Genomic DNA, 22,182 nt, shown 5'->3' with positions numbered 1-22,182 from the left:
TCAGCCAGGGTGGAGTGCAGTGGGGCGATCTTGGCTCACTTCAAGCTCCACCTCCTGGGTTCAGGCCATTCTCCTGCCTCAGCCTCCCGAGTAGCTGGGACTACAGGTGCCCGCCACCACGCCCGGCTAATTTTTTGTATTTTTAGTAGAGACGGGATTTCACCATGTTAGCCAGGATGGTCTGGATCTCCTGACCTCGTGATCCGCCCGCCTCGGCCTCCCAAAGTGCTGGTATTACAGGCGTCAGCCACCGTGCCTGGCCGTCCCATCATTTTTTAAGATAAATTCACATACCATAAAACTTACCATTTTATTTTCTCTCTCTTTTCTCTTTCTTCCTTTCTTTTTTTTTTTTTTTGCAGGTTGGAGTGCAGTGGCCCTATCGTGGCTCACTGCAACCTTGAATTCCTGGGCTCAAGAGATCCTCCCACCTCAGCCTCCCGAGTAGCAGTAGCTGAGACGATCAGTGCGCACCACCAAGCCTGAGTAATTACAATACTTTTTTCTTTTTCCTTTTCTTGATTTTCCGTAGAGATGGGGTCTTCCTATTTTGTCCAGGCTGATCTGGAACTCCTGCCCTCAAAAGATCCTCCTGTCTAATTCTCCCAAAGTGCTGGGATTACAGGCATGTGCCACCGCGCCTGGCCAAATGCACCCCCGTTTTTTAAGTGTACAATTCAATGGTTTTTAATAGATTCACAAAGTCATGGAACCATCACACCTATCTAATTTCAAAATGTTTTCATCACTCCAAAAAATAACCCCATATGGGAGGCCGAGGCGGGCAGATCACTCGAGACCAGCCTGGCCAACATATTGAAACCCCGTCTCCACTAAAAATACAAAAATTAGTCGGGTGTGATGGCGCACGCGTGTAGTCCCAGCTGCTCGGGAGGCTGAGGCAGGAGAATCGCTTGAACGCGGGAGGCGGAGGTTGCAGTGAGCCCAGATCGCCCCACTGCACTCCAGCCTGGGCGACAGAGCGAGACTCCGTCTCAAAAATATCTAATTAATTAATAAAAATAAATAAATAAATAAATAAATAACCCCATGCCTTCTGCCTCTGTGGCTTTGCCTGTTCTCGGTATTTTGTGTCAATGGACCCATGCATGGGGGTGGGCCGGGCACCTTTCAAACGTTCAGCCCCCAGGACGGCCCGTGGCCTCCGGATTGGACGGCGCGAGCTGGGTGTGTGTGGGTCGCTCAATCGCTCCGGAGCTTCTGGAGGGGGCAGATGCAGGCGCGGGCTGCTGCAGTGCAGTAGCTGCTGGAGGCTGGGGAGGCCCGGACGCGGTGCAGGAAGACGCCGACCACGCGGGCTCCTGATCGCGGGCGCCCACAGCGCGGACATGGCGGGCTGGTGGCCGGCGTTGTCGCGCGCGGCCCGGCGCCACCCGTGGCCCACCGACGTGCTGCTTTACGGCTCGCTTGTCTCGGCCGGGGACGCGCTGCAACAGCGGCTGCAGGGCCGCGAGGCCAACTGGCGCCAGACGCGGCGCGTGGCCACGTTGGTGGTGACCTTCCACGCCAACTTCAACTACGTGTGGCTGGGCCTGCTGGAGCGCGCGCTCCCGGGCCGAGCGCCGCACGCCGTGCTGGCCAAGTTGCTGTGCGACCAGGTGGTCGGTGCGCCCATCGCGGTCTCGGCCTTCTATGTCGGTGAGGGGCCGGGAGGGGACCTGGGGGGTGGGACCCAGTATTGGGGGACTGGAGGCCGGGACTCGGGGATCAAGCGGCTGGAGGGAGGGCGCTGCAGGAGCCTGGGGACCCGGGCAGGAGCCGGGGCTCTGAGACCGGAGCTGCTTCAGAGGCCTGAAGGGCCAGGGCAAAGGCTAGAGGCTGGGGTGTTTGATTGCGAAAAGTTGCAGGAGGCACTGGCTGGGGAGCCGAGAAATTGGGGAGCCAGAGGTCCACCAGGTCAGGAATTTAGAGGACTAGGGTCGGGGCTCAGACTCTGGGGTTGGGTGTAGGCCAAGGCTGGAGGTAGGCAGGGCTGCGGAGGTCTTTGCCCCCTGAAAAAGGCCCACAGGAAAATAAAGGAGATCCCAGTTCAAGGCCGTAGCAGCTGCAATGACCGTGAACCAGTCGTGGGACAGGGAAGGAACCGACCTGCTGTTCAGAAAATCCACGCCTGGGGCCCCGGGGCCAACACAGGAACAAAATGCAAGGGGATCCGTGACCCTGAGGGGCAGAGCAGGTGGAATCTGAGGTTGGGCCTGGATCTTCAGCAAATTCATGCCCAGGGGCTTAGTCCTGGTTTGGTAACAAGATTTTCCCCTGGGGTCTCACGGAAAACATCAAGGGACCTTGGATCCTTGCCATGGAGGACTATATACCTGTGAGGGTTCAGGGAACCCTCTCCTTAGAAAATCCAACCCGGGCCTGGGGTGTGGGGGACAGGGGCTTGACTGTGGAAACCTTCTCTACTGCATACAATAAGAACAATGGAAATGGTACCTGAAAAATACCGGGGTTCATTCCCTTAACGAGTCACAAAGGACTCCACCAAGAGGCGGATTTTGATCAATGGGAGTTTTACTTGGCACAAGAAAGGAAGACACTGGGCGTATTCTCCCAAGTAGTGTGTCCCCCAGAGAAAGAGACAGGAGGGTTTTATAGGGTGATGGAGAAAGGAGAGGGTGCATGATTGCATGTAGAGTAGGGGTCCCAGTGAGTCATGATGCTAGCACATAGGCTGCATAGATTGCATAGGTTATAGTCATGAAGCTATAGCTTCTCCCGGGGTGAAGACTTTAGCATGGTAATGAGGAGAGTTAACTTGGGTTCATCTACAAGTAACCTGGGGTCACTTAGGAGCTGATTTAAACAAACAGGGTGACCTCATTCCACCCAGGGTTGGGGAAGAACAGGTTGAGGTCAGGAGGCTGTAAAACAGGCTGATCGCTCAAGTTGGTTAAATTCTTGTAATCTTTGGAGATCCCCCGTCTGCTCACAGGAGGGGCCCTGTGGCCTCTAGCATCATTGCGATTTCTATAGCCTTGAAGGGGATGGGGTGGGTAACTGGGGAGAAAATCTCTATGGGTCTTAAGCCTGACCTTGGGATTGGGGATCACAGATTTCCCCCCAAATGGGAGGGAACTTCTCCTAAGGGCTGTTGGTGCTTTCTAAACCAGGTTGAAGTCAGACAAGCCACCATCTTGAAGAAACCTACCCTGCCCCGTGTGCCTTATTTTTAAGAGTTGGATTCACTTCCTCTCCCTACAGACCCCACCAGAAACACAAACCACCTGGTTGCCTGTTGTCATTGCGGCCAACTACATGGCTGAGAACAGACAGCCTGAGAGCTAGGGCCTCCTGTTTTATCAGAAGGTCTGTGCCTGTTCCCGGTGTGTGATTTGCAGACTAGATTTGCAAACAGCTTCCTAGCACCTGTTACAGGAACCTGGTACACTGGTGAAGGGGTAGGGGACCAGAATGCTATTTAATCCTCAAACAACTAGTGAGATTGTTCTCTTTTTCTTCTTTTTTTTTTTGAGACAGAGTCTCGCTTTATTGCCCAGCCTGGAGTGTGCAGTGGCCCAGTCTCAGCTCACTGAAACCTGCGTCTCCAGGTTCAAGCAATTCTCCTGCCTCAGCCTACCAAGTAGCTGGGATTACAGATGCACACCACCATGCCCACCTAATTTTTGCATTTTTAATGGAGATGGGGTTTCACCAAGTTGGCCAGGCTGGTCTCGAACTCCTGACCTCAAGTGATCTGCCCATTTGGCCTCCCAAAGTGCTGGGATTACAGGCGTGAGCCCTCACACTTGAGATTGTTCTTAATACTCTCATATTACAAATGAGGAAACTGAGTCTCAAAGGGGTTCTGTGACTCACCCAAAGACAACACAATCCAGGCACTTGATGCTCTCATGGTGGGAAGTTTGACAGTTTGCCTGAAACTGAAAGATGCTGAGTTACTAACAAGACTTGAACCTATGTCCAGGCCAAGCTCTCTGATACAGATTCCTGGCCAGATTCCAGCTTTGCTTTGGTCTTCAGTTTTTCTTTTCTTTCTTTCTTTCTTTTTTTTTTTTTTGAAACGGAGTCTTGTTCTTGTTGCCCAGGCTGGAATGCAATGACACAATCTCAGCTCACTGCAACCTCAGCTTCCCAGGTTCAAGTGATTCTCCTGCCTCTCCTGCCCCTCCTGAGTAGCTGGGATTACAGGTGCCCGCCACCACGCCTGGCTAATTTTTGTGTTTTTAGTAGAGACGGGGTTTCGCCAAGTTGGCCAGGCTGGTCTCGAACTCCTGACATCAAGTGATTTGCCCACCTCGGTCTCCCAAAGTGCTGGGATTACAGGTGTGAGCCACCTCACCTGGCCGGTTTTCAGTTTTTCTGGTTCAGTTTCCCTTACCTCACATTTCAATGAAAGGGGAAGTGGAAGGGGATAGAGTGGAGGTTTGCGTAAGGCTTTACATGGAAATTGCAGGAATCAATTGATCTTTGTGCTGGGGCTACCTTGGGGAACCAGAGTCGTAACAGATTAACAACTCTGGCTTGGGAATCAGACACCTGGGTTGAACTCTGTCTGCTATTAACCTCTCTAAGCTCTTTTCCTCCTTTGTAACTCTACCCACCTTAGCGAATTGTAAGGAGGGGCACATGAAATGAGGCGCATAAAGTACATAGCATTTAATTAATGCTGGGTAAGTGGAACACAGTATTACCAATATTTTGCTGGGTCATGTAAGAATCGTCTGTAATTAACTAATAAAGCTCTTATATTCCCTCCCTCCTAATCGGGGATTGGAAAGAATTTTTAAAGTACTCTCAGTTTTACAACCTTCCTAAAATAGGAGAGCTTTGCCTTGCTACCTGAATTTATTGTTACTTTTTTCCTTTTCTTTTTCTGAGACAGGGTCTCACTCTATTCCCCAGGCTGAAGTGCAGTGATGTGATCACAGCTCATTGCAGCCTCGACCTCCTGGGCTCAAGCGATCCTCCCACCTCTGCCTCTGGAGTAGCTGGGACTACAGGCATGCACCCCTATACCTGGCTGGTTTTTAAATAGTTTTGTAGAGACAAGGTCTTGATATATTGCCCAGGCTGTGAATTTCTCTTCAGGGATATTGAAGATCAAAGTGTTTTTAGGAAGGGTGAATTGGTGTTCCACTTTCAAATTTTGAATAGGGTAATACTGATGGAAAATTTGTAGTTGCCAGAGTATTTGGGTCCACTGGCCTTTTTTTATTTTTATTTTTTTGAGATAGAGTCTTGCTCTGTCACCCAGTCAGGAGCACAGTGGTGCAATCTCAGCTCACCTCAACCTCCAAATCCTGGGTTGTGTAGTGGTACAATCTTGGCTCACCACAACCTCCACTTCCTGGGTTCAAGCGATCCTTCTGCCTCAGCCTCTCAAGAACCTGGAATTACAGGCATATGCCACCATGCCTGGCTAATTTTGTATTTTTAGTAGAGACGGGGTTTCTCCATGTTGGTCAGGCTGGTCTTGAACTCCCAACCTCAGGTGATCCGCCAGATCAGCCTCCCAAAGTGCTGGGATTACAGGCATGAGCCACGCACCCAGCCCACTAGCTTTTTTTAAAAGACAGAAATTAAAATTTCAAAATGTTCAAATGTTCAACATTTCACAAAATGTTTGGAAGGTAGAGAAAGTAACCAATAGACCCACTATTGTAACCTGATTGTTTTTGTGAATTGTTAGTTTTTGAAAAAATAATCGTTCTGCTATAATTTTTATACTCTGCTATTCTCACTTCGTATTTATCATTCCTTTAAAATTTATCTAGTTTTAGAGTGGAGATTATGTTTTCTTTTTTTGTTTGTTTGTTTGAGACAGGGTCTTGCTGTGTTGCCCAGGCTGGAGTGCAGTGGCATGATCACAGCTCACTGCAGCCTCCACCTCCCAGGCTCAAGCGATCCTCCCACCTCAGCCTGCTGAGTAGCTATGACTACAGGCACGCTACTACACCTGGCTAATTTTTGTATTTTTTGTAGAGATGAAGTTTTGCCCTGTTGCCCAGGCTGGTCTCTTAACTCCTGGACTCAAGCAATCTGCCTGCCTCAGCCTCCCGTTACAGGTTTGAGCCACGGCGCCTGTCTATGTTCTCTTTTCACTGTTGGGTCAAAGGGTCATATTGTTGGATGATAGTGATGGTTACTTTGCATTTTGGAATGGGAAACTTACACATGAACTGTTATACGGTACTCTACTGAATCTTTTAAAAATTTTTTTGGGTTTTGCAAATAGGTATGAGCATTCTCCAAGGAAAGGATGACATATTTTTGGACCTGAAACAGAAATTCTGGAATACCTATCTGGTAAGACAGGCGTTTGAAAATGTAATCACTATATTTTTGTGTATATATGTATATATATGTGTATAAAAATATATGTTTTGTGTTTATATTTATAAACCTGAGATTACAGGTGTGAGCCATCGTGCCCAGCCATTATACACATATTATTTTATAAACAATTTATGATAAAGAGAAAACATGCATTTCTACTGTCTTTTATAATGTTAATATTACCTATACCAGTGCTTTTTTAAAAATGTGGATTCAAATGACTGTCTTGTGTAACTTGCTTTTAGCCATAGGAATTTATTTTGGTGTTTTTGTTTTTGTTTTTGTTTTGGTGTGGTAGGTCTGGCAGCAACAACTTCAGTTAATATTTCTGTTTATCTGGCAAAGTCTTTGTGTTATCTTCATTTTTGAAAAATAATTGCTGGATAAGGAATTGGTGGCTGACAGTTTTTTTCCTTTGCATCTTTTGAATATATTATTCTACTGCCTCTTGCCTTCCATTGTTTCTGTTAAGTCAGCTGTTAATTTTACAAAACATAGGTGCTCAAATAAAAAACATGTGCATGAATATTTACAGCAGTAATAATCATACAGTCAAAAAGTGGAAACAATCCATGTGCTTGTTGACTCATAAATGGACACCCAATTTTTAGCTATAACAAAGAAAGAAGTACTTATACATGGTATAATGTGGGTGAAATTTGAAAGCATTAAGTGCACAAAAGGACAAATATTACCTGATTTTATTCACATGAAACATCAGGAATCGGCAAATCAATTGGGATATAAATCAGATTAGTGGTCATTAGGGCTCAGGGAAGCAGAATAGGGTGTAATAACTTTATGCATAATGGGTTTTTAGAAGGGACAGGATGAAATTGTCCTGGAACATTGTGAATATACTAAAAGCAACTGCATTGTGTGCTTTAAAATGGTTAAGTTATTAATTTTGTATTATGTGATTTTTACCTTAAAAAACAAAAAAGAGAAGACAGACTTACTCTATACATAATAAACTCAAGATGTGTTACAGATTTATATGTGAAATCCAAAATACTATAATATTTAAGGAATAGCTAAGTAGAATAACACTAAAATTTAATATAATAAAATATTTCCTTAAAAAAGAAAAAAGCACAGTAATTAAAAAGGGAAATATAGTTAATCTTTTTTCTCTCCATTAAGCATGCCATTAACTGAGGAAAAAATCAAGCTGCAATTATGTAAACTACATTTTCTAAAACCATAAAGAAAATAAGAAATGAAAAGGGATTTGGGAAAAAAATCCAAAGGTACAGTCAACTACACAAAAAAAGCTTAGTCTCATTAATCATTATGAAAATGCAAATTGTAACTGAAATAAGATAAAACTACAATTCAAAGAGAAAGCCTAAAATTTCAACCCCCCAGAAATTCTGGGTTTTGGAGAGCTGGGATGGAATAGGGCTCCTAACCTCACAACACTGAAAGAACCAAACTAACTTCAAAGTCATGACTTTATTTTTATAGCAACCAGGTTGCCAAGAACTGAGTCAAAATGTGAGGGAAAACAAGCACCTGCAAGGAGAAAGAGGACAGATGCACTTACATAGGACAGATGCAAATAGACACCACTATGACAAGTAAAGCTGGAATAATCAATACATTCCTGAAGACAAAGTGGGGCCGGTCTTTGGGATTGAGAGACCGCTGACAGCTGTAGAAGTTGGGAAAGATCCATCATCTTGAAAACTTTTTCCCCACAAACCCACTGTGATCTCTCAAGCAATTGGTAAGGAATCCAAGAGAGTCTGTATATGATACAGATCAGGGAGAGCAGAACACTTGGGAGGTGACCAGGTCTTGGGGGCCAAGCCCTTATGAATGGGATTAGTGCCTTTATAAAAGAAGCTCAATGGAGTTCTTGTGTGCCTTCCACTATGTGAGGACATAGAAAGAAGGCACCATCTATGAACCACGAAATGGGCTCTCATCAACACTGAATTTGTGAGCATCTTGACCTGAGATCTTACAGCCTCAAGAAGTGTGAAAAAAGAAATATCTGTTGATTTTTAGTCACCCAGTTTATGTTATTTTGTTATAAGAGTCCAAATAGACCAAGGTATTCCACTTAATACCTCTTTTTTCTTTTTTTTTTTTTTTTGATGTAGTCTCTCTCTGTTACCCAGGCTGGAGTGTAGTGGCGCGATCTCAGCTCACTGCACCCTCTCCAGTGATTCTCGTGCCTCAGCCTCCCAAGTAGCTGGAATTACAGGAGTGCACCACCACGCCCAGCTAATTTTTGAATTTTACTAGAAATGGGGTTTCTCCATGTTGGCCAGGCTGGTCTGAAACTCCTGACCTGAAATGAGCCACCTGCCTCGATCTCCCAAAGTGCTGAGATTACAGGTGCGAGCCACTGCGCCCAGCCCAGGTGGTAAATTTCTGAGTTTAGTGAAAGTTAAAATGGCAGCTCGATTGTTTAAAACAAATGATGAGAAGAACGTCTTTGTCTATGTGTGTAAACCCCATGGGATCTGCGTGGCATCCCCCAAGTTGGTGAAAAATATTTACCATATAATAGAGAATAAAGGATTCTCACCACTAACTGATAATCCTGCTAAACAACAGCAGCTTTGTAAAGGGAGTAGACAATCATTGAAATCCAGGTAACTTTAAAGAATTCAGCAGCGGGAATCTGTAGGTCCAGAGTATTTTATAAAAGATCGGGTTTCATTGTAGAGGGAGGTAGCAAGGCTAATATAATGAAGTATGATTTGCTGCTATACTAGACATGTAATCTAATAACAGTACAGTATGATAAGAAAATTTAAATATGTAGTTTTGAAAAGGTTTCAGAAGTGCTCAATGGTTCTGCATCAGAAAGTGAATTTCAGTAACAAGAGGAGACTCAAGGCAGGGCTGATTAGAAGGCTCAGGGGACATTCACAGGGTCAATTAAGCTGTTCACTCAATCTTCCTTAAATGGGTCAGAAAGCCTAGGGCAGAGATACTGTGAACTAGAAAAATGAAAAGCATCAACAATTCAACAGTAAAGAGAAATTTCAGTTAAGAGTTATATCTAATGTAAATGAGGAGTTAATGGGTGCAGCAAACCAACACGGCACATGTATACATATGTAACAGATGTGCACGTTGTGCACATGTGCCCTAGAACTTAAAGTATAACAATAATAATAATTTTAAAAAGTTATATCAGTAAATGTAATTAGGCCAGATTTACCCATAAAAATAAAATACATATTTTTAAAAAAATCCAAAAAGGGTGGTAGAAACACATTTTGAGTAAAAACGCAATGATTAGCTATATATATATTTTTTTGAGATGTGATCTCACTTTGTTGCCCAGGCTGGGGTGCAATGGCACGATCTTGGCTCACTGCAGCCTTGACCTCCTGGGCTTAAGCAATCCTCCCTCCTCAGTCTCCCAAGTAGCTAAGACTATGGTGAGCACCACCATGCCCAGCTAACTTAATTTTTTAGAGAGATGATCTCGCTACGTTACCCAGGCTGGTCTCCAGCTCCTGGGCTCAAGTGATCCTCCTGCCTTGGCCTCTCAAAGTGTTGAGGTTATAGGTGTGCACCAGTGTGCTTGGCCAACTAGATTTTTTTAAAAGGCTAATTAAGGCAAGGTTTGAAGCCAGACTAACCAATGTTATACGTGGCATAATAATGTTAGGGAGAAATAAGAAACGCTAAACAGCACAGTAAATAGAAACATGAGCTTCAACTTCTCTTAAATAAGCAAGAAAATCTATAAAATATGTAAAATAAAAATGGAATGAAATGTACTGTATAAAAGTGTAATCCTACTATTAGGTCGGTGCAAAAGTAATTGCAGTTTTGCCATTACTTTTTTTTTTTTTTTTTTGAGATGAAATCTCGCTCTTGTCCCCCAGGCTGGAGTGCAGTGGTGTGATCTCGGCTCACTGCAACCTCCACCTCCCACGTGCAAGCGATTCTCTTGCCTCAGCCCCCCAAGTAGCTGGGATTACAGGCACCTGCCACCATGCCTGGCTAATTTTTGTATTTTTTAGTAGAGACGGGGTTTCACCAAGTTGGCCAGGCTGGTCTAGGACTCCTGACCTCAGGTGATCCACCCGCCTCAGCCTCCCAAAGTCCTGGGATTACAGGCATGAGCCACCGTGCCTGGCCTACTTCTTCTTTTTTTTTTTTGAGATGGACTTTCACCATTCTCGCCCAGGCTAGAGTGCAGTGGCATGACCTCTGCTCACTGTAACCTCTGCCCCCTGGGTTCAAGCAATTCTCATGCCTCAGCCTCCCCAGTAGCTGGAATTACAGGCACCCACTACCACGCACAGCTAATTTTTGTACTTTTTGGTAGAGATGGAGTTTTGCTGTGTTGGCCAGGATGGTCTTGAAATCCTGACCTCAGGTGATCCACCTGCCTTGGCTTCCCAAAGTGCTGGGATCACAGGTATGAGCCACCGCGCCCAACCTGCCATTACTTTTAATGGTGATAACTGCAATTACTTTTGCACTGACCTAATAGAAAACTAACTACCCCACTAGGAGAATCTCACACAGTTGTGGGGTTTTAATCCCATGGAATCTAGAAACCACCTCACAGTTCAATTTACAGAGGGGAAATCACTGGAGCATTTGGTTAACATGGAAAAGGACACAGACTTAAACCAAGAGCCTCCACAATTCTTCCCAGAGCTATAATAGAATGCTCCTCTTGAAAACAGGAATGAAAGAAGAGGATCAGAGGCTCTGAGTGTCTGCACATTCACTACTTGTAGGTAATGCAGTCCCATGCAATCCAAGGGATTCACTTGAGCAAATGGACTGGGACAATCATGGGTTCAGCAAAGCGCTATGTTTCTTGGTAAAGACAAGAAAATAACAAACTCCCCTATACCAGTAATAAACATCCACAAAATGAAATAAAAGATCTTTCTCATTTACAACAGGGATAAACATATAAGCATGTGGGAATTAAAATAATGTAGTATAAATTCCATTGATAGAAAAATCAGATTACAAAATGCTTGGAGCAAAGGAAAAGAATGATACATTTCTTAGTGCAGTTGCATTAAATATAAAGAAACATACATTTCTTTCCCAAGTTAATTTATAAAAGTTGGTAAAATGGCTGGACACGGTGGCTCACGCCTGTAATCCCAGCACTTTGGGAGGCTAAGGCGGGCAGATCTCAAGGTCAGGAGTTTGAGACCAGCCTGACCAACATGGTGAAACCCCGCCTCCACTAAAAATACAAAAATTAGCTTTGCATGGTGGTGGGTGCCTGTAATCCCAGCTACTCAGGAGGCTGAGGCAGGAGGAAGGAGAATCACTTGAACCCATGAGGCAGAGGTTGCAGTGAGCCAAGATCACACCACTGCCACTCCAGCCTGGGTGGCAGAATGAGACTCCGTCTCAAAAAAAAAAAAAAGTTGGTAAAATGATGAGATGCATAGAGAAAAAATAGGTGCCCAAAATACTAAAGGTTGTTGTTTTTATTTAAAGTAAAAACAACAATAGTAAACTGACTATACAAGATATTGAAATAGAAAACAAGAAGACTTCATCAAAAGAGTGTGGCACTTATTAGAGCAAAAAACTAGACTGATAGAATGAAATTACAGACAGAAATCCAGATGTATGTGTAATTATGCCCGATTTGTCAGATATTATTTATCGGGGGAAGAAGTCATCAATATTATTGGGCAAACTGAGTATTAAAGAATAAGAAAAAGAAACAGATATTACTCTATATGCTATAATAAACTTCAGACAAGTTAAAGATACAATAAATCACTGAAGAATAAGAAAATGGATTGAGGAGAAAAGACTGTTTTCTTTTTTTTTTTTTTGAGACGGAGCCTCATGCTGTCTCCCAGGCTGGAGTGCAGTGGCATGATCTCAGCTCACTGTAATCTCCACCTCCCGGGTTCAAGGATTCTCCTGCCTCAGCCTCCCAAGTAGCTGCGACTATAGGCATTCACCACCACACTGGGGTAATTTTTGTATTTAGAGTACAGATAGGGTTTCACCATGTTGGACAGGCTGGTTTTGAACCCCTGACCTCAAGTGATCCACCCACCTTGGCCTCCTAAAGTGCCGGATTTACAGATATGAGCCACCATGCCCGACCTGAAAAGACTATTTTCCATCATTGAAACCATATGAGAAATGATTAAGGATAAGATTGATGGGACCTATCTTATTTATATATATTATTATTTATGTGTGGTTGTACAAACACACACACACACGAGTTGACCCTTGAATATGGGTCTGAACAGTATGGTTCCACTTCACCTTGAATATTTTTTGGTAAAATTACACTGAGTGTGCCTGGCTCCCCTCCCACCTCCTCCACCTCCTCCTCTGCTGTCACCCGAGACAGCAAGACCAACCCTCCTCTTCCTCTTCCTTGGCCTACTTGATGTGAAGACAACGGGGATGAAGACCTTTTTGATGATCCACTGCCACTTAACAGAAAGTGTGTTTTCTTATCCTTAGGATTTCCTTAACATTTTCTTTTCTCTACCTTACTTTATTGGAAGAATATTGTATATAACGTATGTAACTTACAAAACATCTTAATCGCCAGTTTATGTAACTGGTAAGGCTTCCGGTCACTAACAGGCTGTCAGTAAAACTTTTGAGGAGTCAAAAGTTGTACTTGGATTTTTCACTGTGTGAGGGTCAGTGCCTCTAACCCCTGTGTTGTTCAAATGTCAACTATATATGATTCTTCTGGACAGTGAAAATCACTAAAACTCGAGTGAAAAGAAAGGCAATTAATTGACAGGTAAAGTAATCATAAATGTGAGTGAGTAGCTAAAATCCAGAATATGTGTAGAATTACTACCCAGTTCCCACTGTACCCATCTTCACAGGATATAAGGAAACACAGAGAGAGTAAAATAAATAGGGATCAGGCACTGTGGCTCACGTCTGTAATCCCAGCACTTTGGGAGGCAGAGGTGGAAGGATCACTTGAGCCCAGGAGTTCGAGACCAGCCTGGGCAACATAGTGAGATCTCATCTCCAAAAATAAAAAAAATTAGCTGGGTGTGCTGGCACTTGCCTGTAGTCCCAGTTACTCAGGAGGCTGAGGTGGGAGGATCACTTGAGCCCAGGAGGTCAAGGCTGCAGTGAGTGGTGATTGTGCCACTGCATTCCAGCCTGGGTGACAAAGCTAGATCCTGCCTCAAAACAAACAAGCAAATAAAAAGTCATGTGGTACAAAGTGGCACTGTGCAAAGTGGTGGGGCAAAGACAGAGGAGGATCCGGCCACAGCTATCAAGGCTCTGTTAATCTGACGCAGATGCTTAACCCTTCCTTTGCCATGGTCCCCTCTGGAAGTCTTGTAAAGAATACAGGCGTCTATTCACAATGTTTTAAAGACTTAAGTCCATAAGTCTATTATAGGAAGTAAGTCTAATCATGTTTTAAAGACCAAGGAAAACAACTATTTTGAAGTGCAGTTATTGCAATTTTTTTTATTTTTTATTTTTTATTTTTTCTGAGACTGACTCTAGTTCTGTTGCCCAAGGCTGGAGTGCAGTGGTGTGATCTCAGCTCACTGCAACATCCACCTCCTGGGTTCAAGTGATTCTCCTTCCTCAGCCTCCCGAGTAGCTGGGAGGCCTGCTACCACGCCTAGTGAATTTTTTATACTTTTAGTAGAGATGAGGTTTCACCATGTTGGTCAAACACCTAACCTCAAGTGATCTGCCAACCTTGGCTTCCCAAAGTGTTGGGATTACAGGCATGAGCCACTGCGCCCGGACAATACTTTTCTAAAACCAGATTTGTGATATAGGAACAACTGTTCTTTACTGTTGCACTAAATATCTAAGAACCGCTGACATTTTGAAGATGAATCCAAACAGCGTTTGCGATCTCTGCAACCACGGGAATGAGACGCGAAAGCCTCTGTGATTTCTACTCGCAGCAAGGTCATGGTCTGCAATTAGCTCGGTGTGGGGGCTTCATTTGCAATGGAAGGAAATGCTACATTGCAGTTAGACATTGATGGAAATAAAGATATATTTTTTCTGGGTTCAATTCGTGAAGCTCTCGGGTTCTCTCTATAGACCCCACATGAAGAGCCCCTAGAATGGGGGAGACCAGAGCCCTCTTTCACCAGAGCAGGTAAGTGTGGGCACAGGAGCAGGCAAGGCAGGGCAGGATCTGCTTGTCAGGAAAGGTGGAACCAGCTGTGAGATGAGCTGGGGAAAGGGCCTGGGATTCCACAAGACGGGGAAATTCAATTTGGCATAAGATGAGGCTGGGAAGGCAGGGCTGTATCCCAAAGTGCCTGTGCATCATGCTGTGATTTTGGACTTGCCCTTAGAGACGAGAGAGTGCGCCACGGAGAGATTTTAAGTGGGACAGGTTTTAGCAGGATCAGACATATTTTAGAAAGATGATTTTAGCAGATGCATGGAGGGCGGTTTCGTCCAGGGAGAAACTGGTGGCACAGGGTCAAGTTTGGAAGATCTTGAAGAAGTGAGACCAAGAGGTGAAAAACAAATTAAGGCCAGGAATGGTGGCTCACACTTGTAATTCCAGCACTTTGGGAGACTGAGGCAGGTGAATCACTTGAGGTCAGGAGTTCATGACCAGCCTGGCCAACATGGTGAAACTCCGTCACTACTAAAAATACAAAAATTAGCCAGGTGTGGTAGTGGGTGTCTGTAATCCCCACTACTTGGGAAGCTAAGGCAGGAGAATCGCTTGAACCTGGGACATGGAGGTGGCAGTGAGCAGAGATGGTACCACTGTACTTCAGGTTGGGTGACACAGAGAGACCCTGTCTCAAAAAAAACAAAAAAAAAAAAAAGAGAAAAAAGAAAAGAAAAGGAAAACACATTAAAATGACAGTAGTAAGAGAGGCAATGAAGTTGGGAATGTACAATATTGCCAGAACTAACATGAATTAGACAGGAGGGCTCACAAAGGAGTGAAGAAATACCATCCATTTCTGGAATGAAGGAGGAGCAGGTATCGCTGGGCAGAGGAAAAAAGCAGAAGGGGCTGACTATAGGGAAGGGGGAAGTTATGGAGAATAACAAGTTAAGCTGAGTTTGAGATGCTTATGGTAGAAATGTCTAGTAAGGAACTGAAAATACAGAGGTTTTTCTATTGGGAAATGAAACTTCTTTTTTATTGCTCTGTAAGGGCATACTCTCTCTCTCTCTCTCTCTCTCTCTCTCTCTCTCTCTCTCTCTCTCTCTCTCTCACACACACACTCTGTTATATACATTGCAAATATTTTTGCCAGTCTGTCTAAATTCATATGTCCCTCTGTCCATCCATCCATCTATCCACCCACCCATCCATCTCCATAAAGCTCTGAATTTCCCTTTGTGATTTCTACTTTGGCATCATGCCTTAAACAATTTTTTTCCACCCCCTTATTGTATAAATATCCACCTAAAATTGTTCCTAGTGTCTTTATGGTTTTTTTTTTTTTTTTTGGTCAATTTAAATGTTTTAAACTTCTAGACCAAGTGTGATGGCTCACGCCAGTAATCCCAGCACTTTGGCAGGCCGAGGTGGGTGGATCACTTGAGGTCATGAGTTCAAGATCAGCCTGGCCAACGTGGTGAAACCCTGTCTCTACTAAAAATACAAAAATTGGCTGGGTTTGGTGGCATGTGCCTGTAATCCCAGCTACTTGGGAGGCTGAAGCAGGAGAATCACTTGAACCCAAGAGGTGGAGGTTGCAGTAAACCGAGATCATACCACTGCACTCAGGTCTGGGCAACAGAGTGAGACCCTTTCTCAAAAAATAAGTAAATAAATAAATGTTTTAAACATGTAGACTTTATTTTGCACGGGACTCAGCTCTGACTCTATTGGCTTCTACATAGATGACCTGTTAGTCTACCATTTCCTAAAGACTCTGTCCTTCTTTAATGTACTTAAATTTGAGCTATTTTAAAGCTTTTTTTTGTTTGTTTTTTACCCAGCACTTTGGGATGCCAAGGTAGGCAGATCACGAGGTCAGGAGATCGAGACCATCCTGGCTAACACTGTGAAACCCTGTCTCTACTAAAGAAATACAAAAAATTAGCCAGGCGTGGTGGCGGGCGCCTGTACAGCCAGCTACTCAGGAGACTGAAGCAGGAGAATGGCATGAACCCAGGAGGTGGAGCTTGCAGTGAGCCGAGATCACGCCACTGCACCCCAGCCTGGGGGACAGAGCGAGACTCTGTCTCAAAAAAAAAAAAACTTTTTTTAAAAAATAGAGATGATGTCTTATGGTTTTTCCCAGGCTGGTCTTGAATTCCTGGCCTCAAATGATGCTCCCGCCTCGGCCTCCCAAAGTGTTGAGATTACAGGTGTGAGCTGCTGCACCCGGCCAATTGAGCAATTTTTATATACAACTTTTTCTTCTTATTTTGGCAGTCCGCAAAAATTCAGAAAGCTACTATAAGAAAATGACAATCAACCATCTGTGTGCAAAAAGAATTAGCCACTTAACACAACTGGTCCATTTTCCATTGTAAAAATCCATAGGAAATTGGATTTGTAATTACATTTCGGCTTTCCATGGAAACCACAGAGCAGCCGGTCATCTATATATTCAGCAAATCCTTCAAATTGCAGAGTTTTTTTTGTTTTGTTTTGTTTTGTTTTTTGAGACAGAGTCTCACTCTGTTGCCTATGCTGGAATGCAGTGGCATGATCTTGCTCACCACAGCCTCTGCCTACCAGGGTCAAGTGTTTCTCCTGCCTCAGCCTCTTGAGTAGCTGGGACTACAGGCATGCACCACCATGCCCGGCTAATTTTTGTATTTTTAGTACAGACGGGGGGGGGTTTCACTATATTGGCCAGGCTGGTCTTGAACTCCTGACCTCGAGATCCACCCACCTCAGCCTCCCAAAGTGCTGGGATTACAAGTGTGAGCTACCGTACCCGGCCTGCAGAGATTTTTTTTTAGGGATGGGAAGATCACAGAAATGCATCGAAGCACATATTGTCCAAATAAGAAGAAGTGAAAAGGTAAAAATATAGGCTATCCCATAAAATTTCAAGAATAAGCTGTGCTTTTGTGCTTCAGGCTATTTTGATAGCAAGCATTCTCAACACTACATATTTTTTAATTTTTTTGAGACGGAGTCTTGCTCTGTCGCCGAGGCTGGAGTGCAGTGGCACGATCTCAGCTCACTGCAACCTCTGCCTCCTGGGTTCAAGTGATTCTCCTGCCTCAGTGATAGCGATAGAAAAATTGGAGTACAAAATGCTTGGAACAAAGGAGAAGAATGACACATTTCTTCTGTGCAGTTGCATTAAATATAAAGAAACGTACATTTATCTCCCTAGTTAATTTATAAAAGTTGGTAAAATGGCTGGGCATGGTGGCTCACGCCTGTAATCCCTGAGTAGCTGGGATTGCAAGTGCCTGCCACCACACCCAGCTAATTTTTGTGTTTTTAGCAGAGGCGGTGTTTCAACATGTTGGCCAGGCTGGTCTCGAACTCCTGACCTCAAGTGATCTGCCTGTCTTGGCGTCCAAAAGTGCTGGGATTATAGCTATGAGCCACCATACCAGGCCCCAGTGTTGACTTTTAGAGACACATCTATGAAGGCATTTGCAGCTTTGTAATGGTTTGAACTTGGACTTTTGGCCACCGTATTAGTGGCACCTCAGTGGTGACTAATGCAGATTTTAAAATTTAGGGTCCCTGAGGAAGATGATGGGAAACAAAACCCTGCACCTGGCTCTCCCTGCTGTGGCATGCTAATATGGATGAGTAGGTCTTGCAGTGCAGATAACGATTTTTACAAATTCATCGTGGAAAGCGACAGAATTCTTTAGAGTGGGGAGAGACCTTAAGCAAGGGGAGGTAAGCAGACCTTTTTCAAATGTGCCAGGTGATGCCAGGTGCCTTGCAGGTCCTGTGCCAGGGACTGGCATGGCGTTCTTTGTTTTTGAAATAGAATCTCCCTCTGTTGCCCGGGCTGGAGTGCAGTGGCGCTATCTGGGCTCACTGCAACATCCACCTCCCGGGTTCAAGTGATTCTCCTGCCTCAGCCTCCTGAGTAGCTGGAATTACAGGCACCCGCCACCACATTTGGCAGATTTTTGTATTTTTAGTAGAGACAGGGTTTCACCATGCTGGCCAGGCTGGTCTCAAACTCAAGACCTCAAGTGATCCACCCACCTCAGCCTCCCAAAATGCTGGGATTACAGGCGAGGTATGGCATTCTTTCATTTCACTTATGAAAATACTAAGGCCCGAGTAAGGAAACCTCCTGCCCTGCTGGAGGTTACATAATTCATGGAGTGGGGAATCAAACCCAGGTCGTTACAATGTTGCCACCCAGCTTCTTCCCATCACTACTCATGCTTTGCCGGGTGCCCTGGATGCAGCCGTGCCTGAAGGCCACTCCACAAACAGGCCCTGCTGGGAGACAGTATCAGAGATCCAGGACTCTGGGAAGTAGAACTGGGCAAGAAAGTGCAAGAGGCTGACAAATGGGCTGGCTCCTCCATCCTGCCTGGCATCTGGTCCGATCCTGTTGTTGTACTAGTGAGGTGGGTGTTGTGGCCGAGGGAGGGGCTTTGTGGGATCACACCTGGGGACAGATGGGACCAGAGTCAGGGTCTCTGAACTGTGTGTATCGTCCACTGTCCCTGACTTTTCACTAGAGACATCTACAAACATCACAGAGCAGCAGTCTAGGAACAGGGGCCCCCTGCCAGTGCTGCTGTGAGCCCTTGGAGAATTCTGTACTTCCAAAATCTCTTATCTGATGGCCTTGGGAGGCTATCTCAAGATGCCACAGCTGGCCGGGTGCGGTGGCTCACGCCTGTAATCCCAGCACTTCTGGAGGCTGAGGCGGGCGGATCACCTGAGGCCAGGAGTTCAAGACCAGCTTGGCCAACATGACAAAACCCTGTCTCTAGTAAAAATACAAAAATTAGCCGGGTATGGTGGCATGCACCTCCCAGCCCCTTGGGAGGTTGAGATGGGAGGATTGCTTGAGCCGGGCGGTGCAGGTTGCAGTGAGTGGAGATTGCGCCACTGCCCTCCAGCCTGGGTGACAGAGCAAGACCGTGTCTCAAAATTAAATAAGTAAAATTAGGAAAAAATAAATAAAAGAAACAACTGGTATCCTTGGTTGTAGCTGCAGGGATTATCAGTTACCCTCTGCCCATAACCCTTAAGTGAAAGGCTTGTCTAGGGGCCACTGATCTTGGTTGACCTGGCAGGGGAGCAGGACACTCCAGGTGTCTTAGTAGGGCCATTCCTAAAGTCCTAAAGATGGCATTGGGCAGTACAAGGGACTTCTGCACAGCACACACACACCAGGTCTGCATCTTCTCTGCAGGACATGCAGCGTTTTATGCTGTAGCCCCAGAGATTTCAGTTTCTGCTTTTACGAAGGCATCCTCTGGAGATTATGTGAGTACTTCAACAAGTGCAACCAATTTCCCTCTATATCCAAAGTCTGGGTTGTGGAGAATTCACGCGTGCAGCACTCCCTGGTTTCCTCGGGGAAGTTGCCACTGATGGTGTATTTATTTTCCTTAGGAAAGCCAAGAAGAATGAGCCCCAAACTCACCGACTCACCAGACACAATGTCCGCCACAGGTGGGACATCAGTGCTGGGGCTTACCTGGGATGTCAATCAATCTTTTGTAGACATTCAAGAAAGCTGCTTCAGCTTCCTTGCTTCTTTTAATAATGTATCAATCTGAAAGGGAAGGAAAGAAAGAAAAGAAAAACAAAGAGCTCAACATTTGTCATTTGTCAAGAGGTAATTTACAAAGCATTACACATCTAGTGAATTCCTGCAGCAAGGAGAAGTCTGATTCCTCCGCGTAGATGCTTGACAACTGGGCTTCGACCTCTTAGAGGAAATGCCTGCAAACCGCAAAAAGGCCCCTTTCTTGAAGGTAAACGAGGGAGGAGCAGAGATTTGGGAATATGGAGCCATTCACTATACAGCAGGGAACACTGGGTGGGTCTTCCATAGAGAATGGTCTGGCGTGCGTGCCCTTCGTGGTCTTCTTCTTTCTGCAAGTACTAAGAGCTGGCCATGTGCTAGACACTGCTGGGGGGCCGGGGGTGGGCGGAAGAGACAGTTCCTACCCCCAGGAGCTCAGGGTCTAGGAGGGAAACAGATATGTAATTAAGAAGTAATTAAATCCCTGGGGACATGGAGAAGGGAACCTCAGGCAGGAAAACTGTGACCTTGGAGCAGAGTCTTGAAAAGTATTTCACCCCAGTGGATGGGTAAGACACCACATGTAAATGGGAGAACATATTCAAATGCCCGGAGCAAAGAATTTCATAAAATTCCTTTTTTTTTTTTTTTTTTTTTTTTTGTTAAGACAAAGTTTTGCACTGTCTCCCACTCTGGGGAGCAGTGGCGTGATCTCAGCTCCAAACTCTGCCTCCCGGGTTCAAGAGATTCTCGTGCCTCCGCCTCATGAGTAGTGGAATTACAGGTGCCCACCACCATGCCTGGCTAATTTTTGTATTTTTAGTATAAATGAGGTTTCATTATGTTGGCCAGGCTGGTCTCAAACTGCTGACCTCAGGTGATCCACCCGCCTCAGCCTCCCAAAGTGCTGGGATTACAGGCCTAAACTACTGCGCCCGACCTACGTGTTCTGTTTTGAGACACTCATTCACATGTCAGCTTGTGCTCCATTCCTGGAGTCCAGATTAAGAGCCCACCAATGGGGCTACAACGCACCATGGGGGATAGGGGACCCACGAGAGTCTGCCAGATGGGAACGTGGATACATATGCGGGATCTGTGGGTGACGCAGTTGGGCAAGCAAATGGGGTCAGATGGTGAGGGGCACAAGGGCAAGTGGTGCAGGGTGACCCTCATCACCTGGGCAGCAGTCGGGGAGAAAAGAGCACAGGAGGGGGCAGGAAGAGATCACTCTGGAGTCATTGCTCTCATCCAAGTGAGACGTGCTGGGCAGTGGCTGTGGGTGTTGAGGAGGACGAGAGGGCGGCTGGAAAGATCAGTGGCACACACAGTTGATGTGAGGCCCAGAAGAACAAGGCGAATCGAGGACGATGCCCACGATTCCAGATTAGGTAACTGGCGAGGTTTTGTGATGGTGGCCAGTATTGTTTTGTTTTGTGAACTGACTAGCTGAGCCAGTTTCCTCCAGTGTAGACGTCTATTCTTCAGCTGTGCCGGATGCACATGCAAAGAGCCTGCCGTGGTTGGACCGACTTATTAGAATATTTAGCTTACCTGCACACTTGCTGAGACAACAGATCACGCTCTACAGCCGAAACACGCAAGACGGCACGTGCACCAATTTCATACTGGCTCAGGCAAAGGACAGTAAATTATATATTCCTTCTGTCCCTTCCTAGAACTATGCTGTCTCTGATGTTATTAAAGAGGCAAAAGATGTGGTTTAATTACAGGGCCTCTCACCTGAGCCACCTGGCAGTTTGTTAAGGGCTGAGAGAGGTCCCCTGATTAAGGATGTGGGGTGCTCAGGACTAGGGGATGAGGGCTAGTTGGAGCTGGGCCTAGAAAATCAAATGCATAGCAGACTAGTGCCATGCAAGCATTTCCAACTTCTAACAAGCTGTGCACTAAGATTCCAATTTGAAAGTCAGTTGTTTGGAACTCAGACACATTCAGTGCCCCCCCCCCCCGGCCCCCTGCCCCCCGCCCCCCAACCTGATAAGTTAAGGCTGTGATTCTGGGCCAGTTGTGGTGGCTCACACCTGTAATCACAGCACTTTGGGAGGGTGAGATGGGAGGATGGCTTGAGCTGAGGAGTTCAAGACCAGCCTGGGAAAAATAATGAGGTATCTACAAATTAAAATTTAAAAATAAAAATTTTACAGAATAAAAAATAAAAAAATTAGCTGGGCGGGGTGGCAATACACCTATAATACCAGCTACTTGGGAGGCTGAG

General features: G+C 45.3%; 1 protein-coding gene across 9 annotated transcripts; it reads left to right on the top strand.

Annotated features, from left to right (window-relative positions):
- The first annotated feature begins 364 nt into the window (after positions 1-364).
- Positions 365-20,607, top strand: LOC100612798 (mpv17-like protein). 9 transcript variants are annotated; one of them, XM_016958732.4, is made up of 4 exons: positions 365-1,659; positions 6,221-6,291; positions 19,608-19,681; positions 19,811-20,607. In XM_016958732.4, the coding sequence occupies exons 1-3, from the start codon at positions 1,098-1,100 to the stop codon at positions 19,629-19,631; spliced, it is 657 nt and encodes a 218-aa protein (XP_016814221.2). In that variant the 5' UTR covers positions 365-1,097; the 3' UTR covers positions 19,632-19,681; positions 19,811-20,607. The 9 variants fall into 9 exon arrangements, with proteins under 9 accessions (XP_016814221.2, XP_063671489.1, XP_054511602.1 ...); XM_063815419.1 differs by lacking the exons at positions 19,608-19,681; positions 19,811-20,607 and adding exons at positions 7,789-8,050; positions 8,430-12,116; XM_054655627.2 differs by lacking the exons at positions 19,608-19,681; positions 19,811-20,607 and adding exons at positions 5,968-6,050; positions 8,430-8,449.
- Positions 20,608-22,182: the final 1,575 nt, after the last annotated feature.

This window comes from Pan troglodytes, chromosome 6 (assembly GCF_028858775.2).
Source record: "Pan troglodytes isolate AG18354 chromosome 6, NHGRI_mPanTro3-v2.0_pri, whole genome shotgun sequence".
Lineage (NCBI taxonomy): Eukaryota > Metazoa > Chordata > Mammalia > Primates > Hominidae > Pan > Pan troglodytes.
Note: the sequence above shows the minus strand (reverse complement) of the source record. Positions and strands in the feature narration are given on the sequence as shown.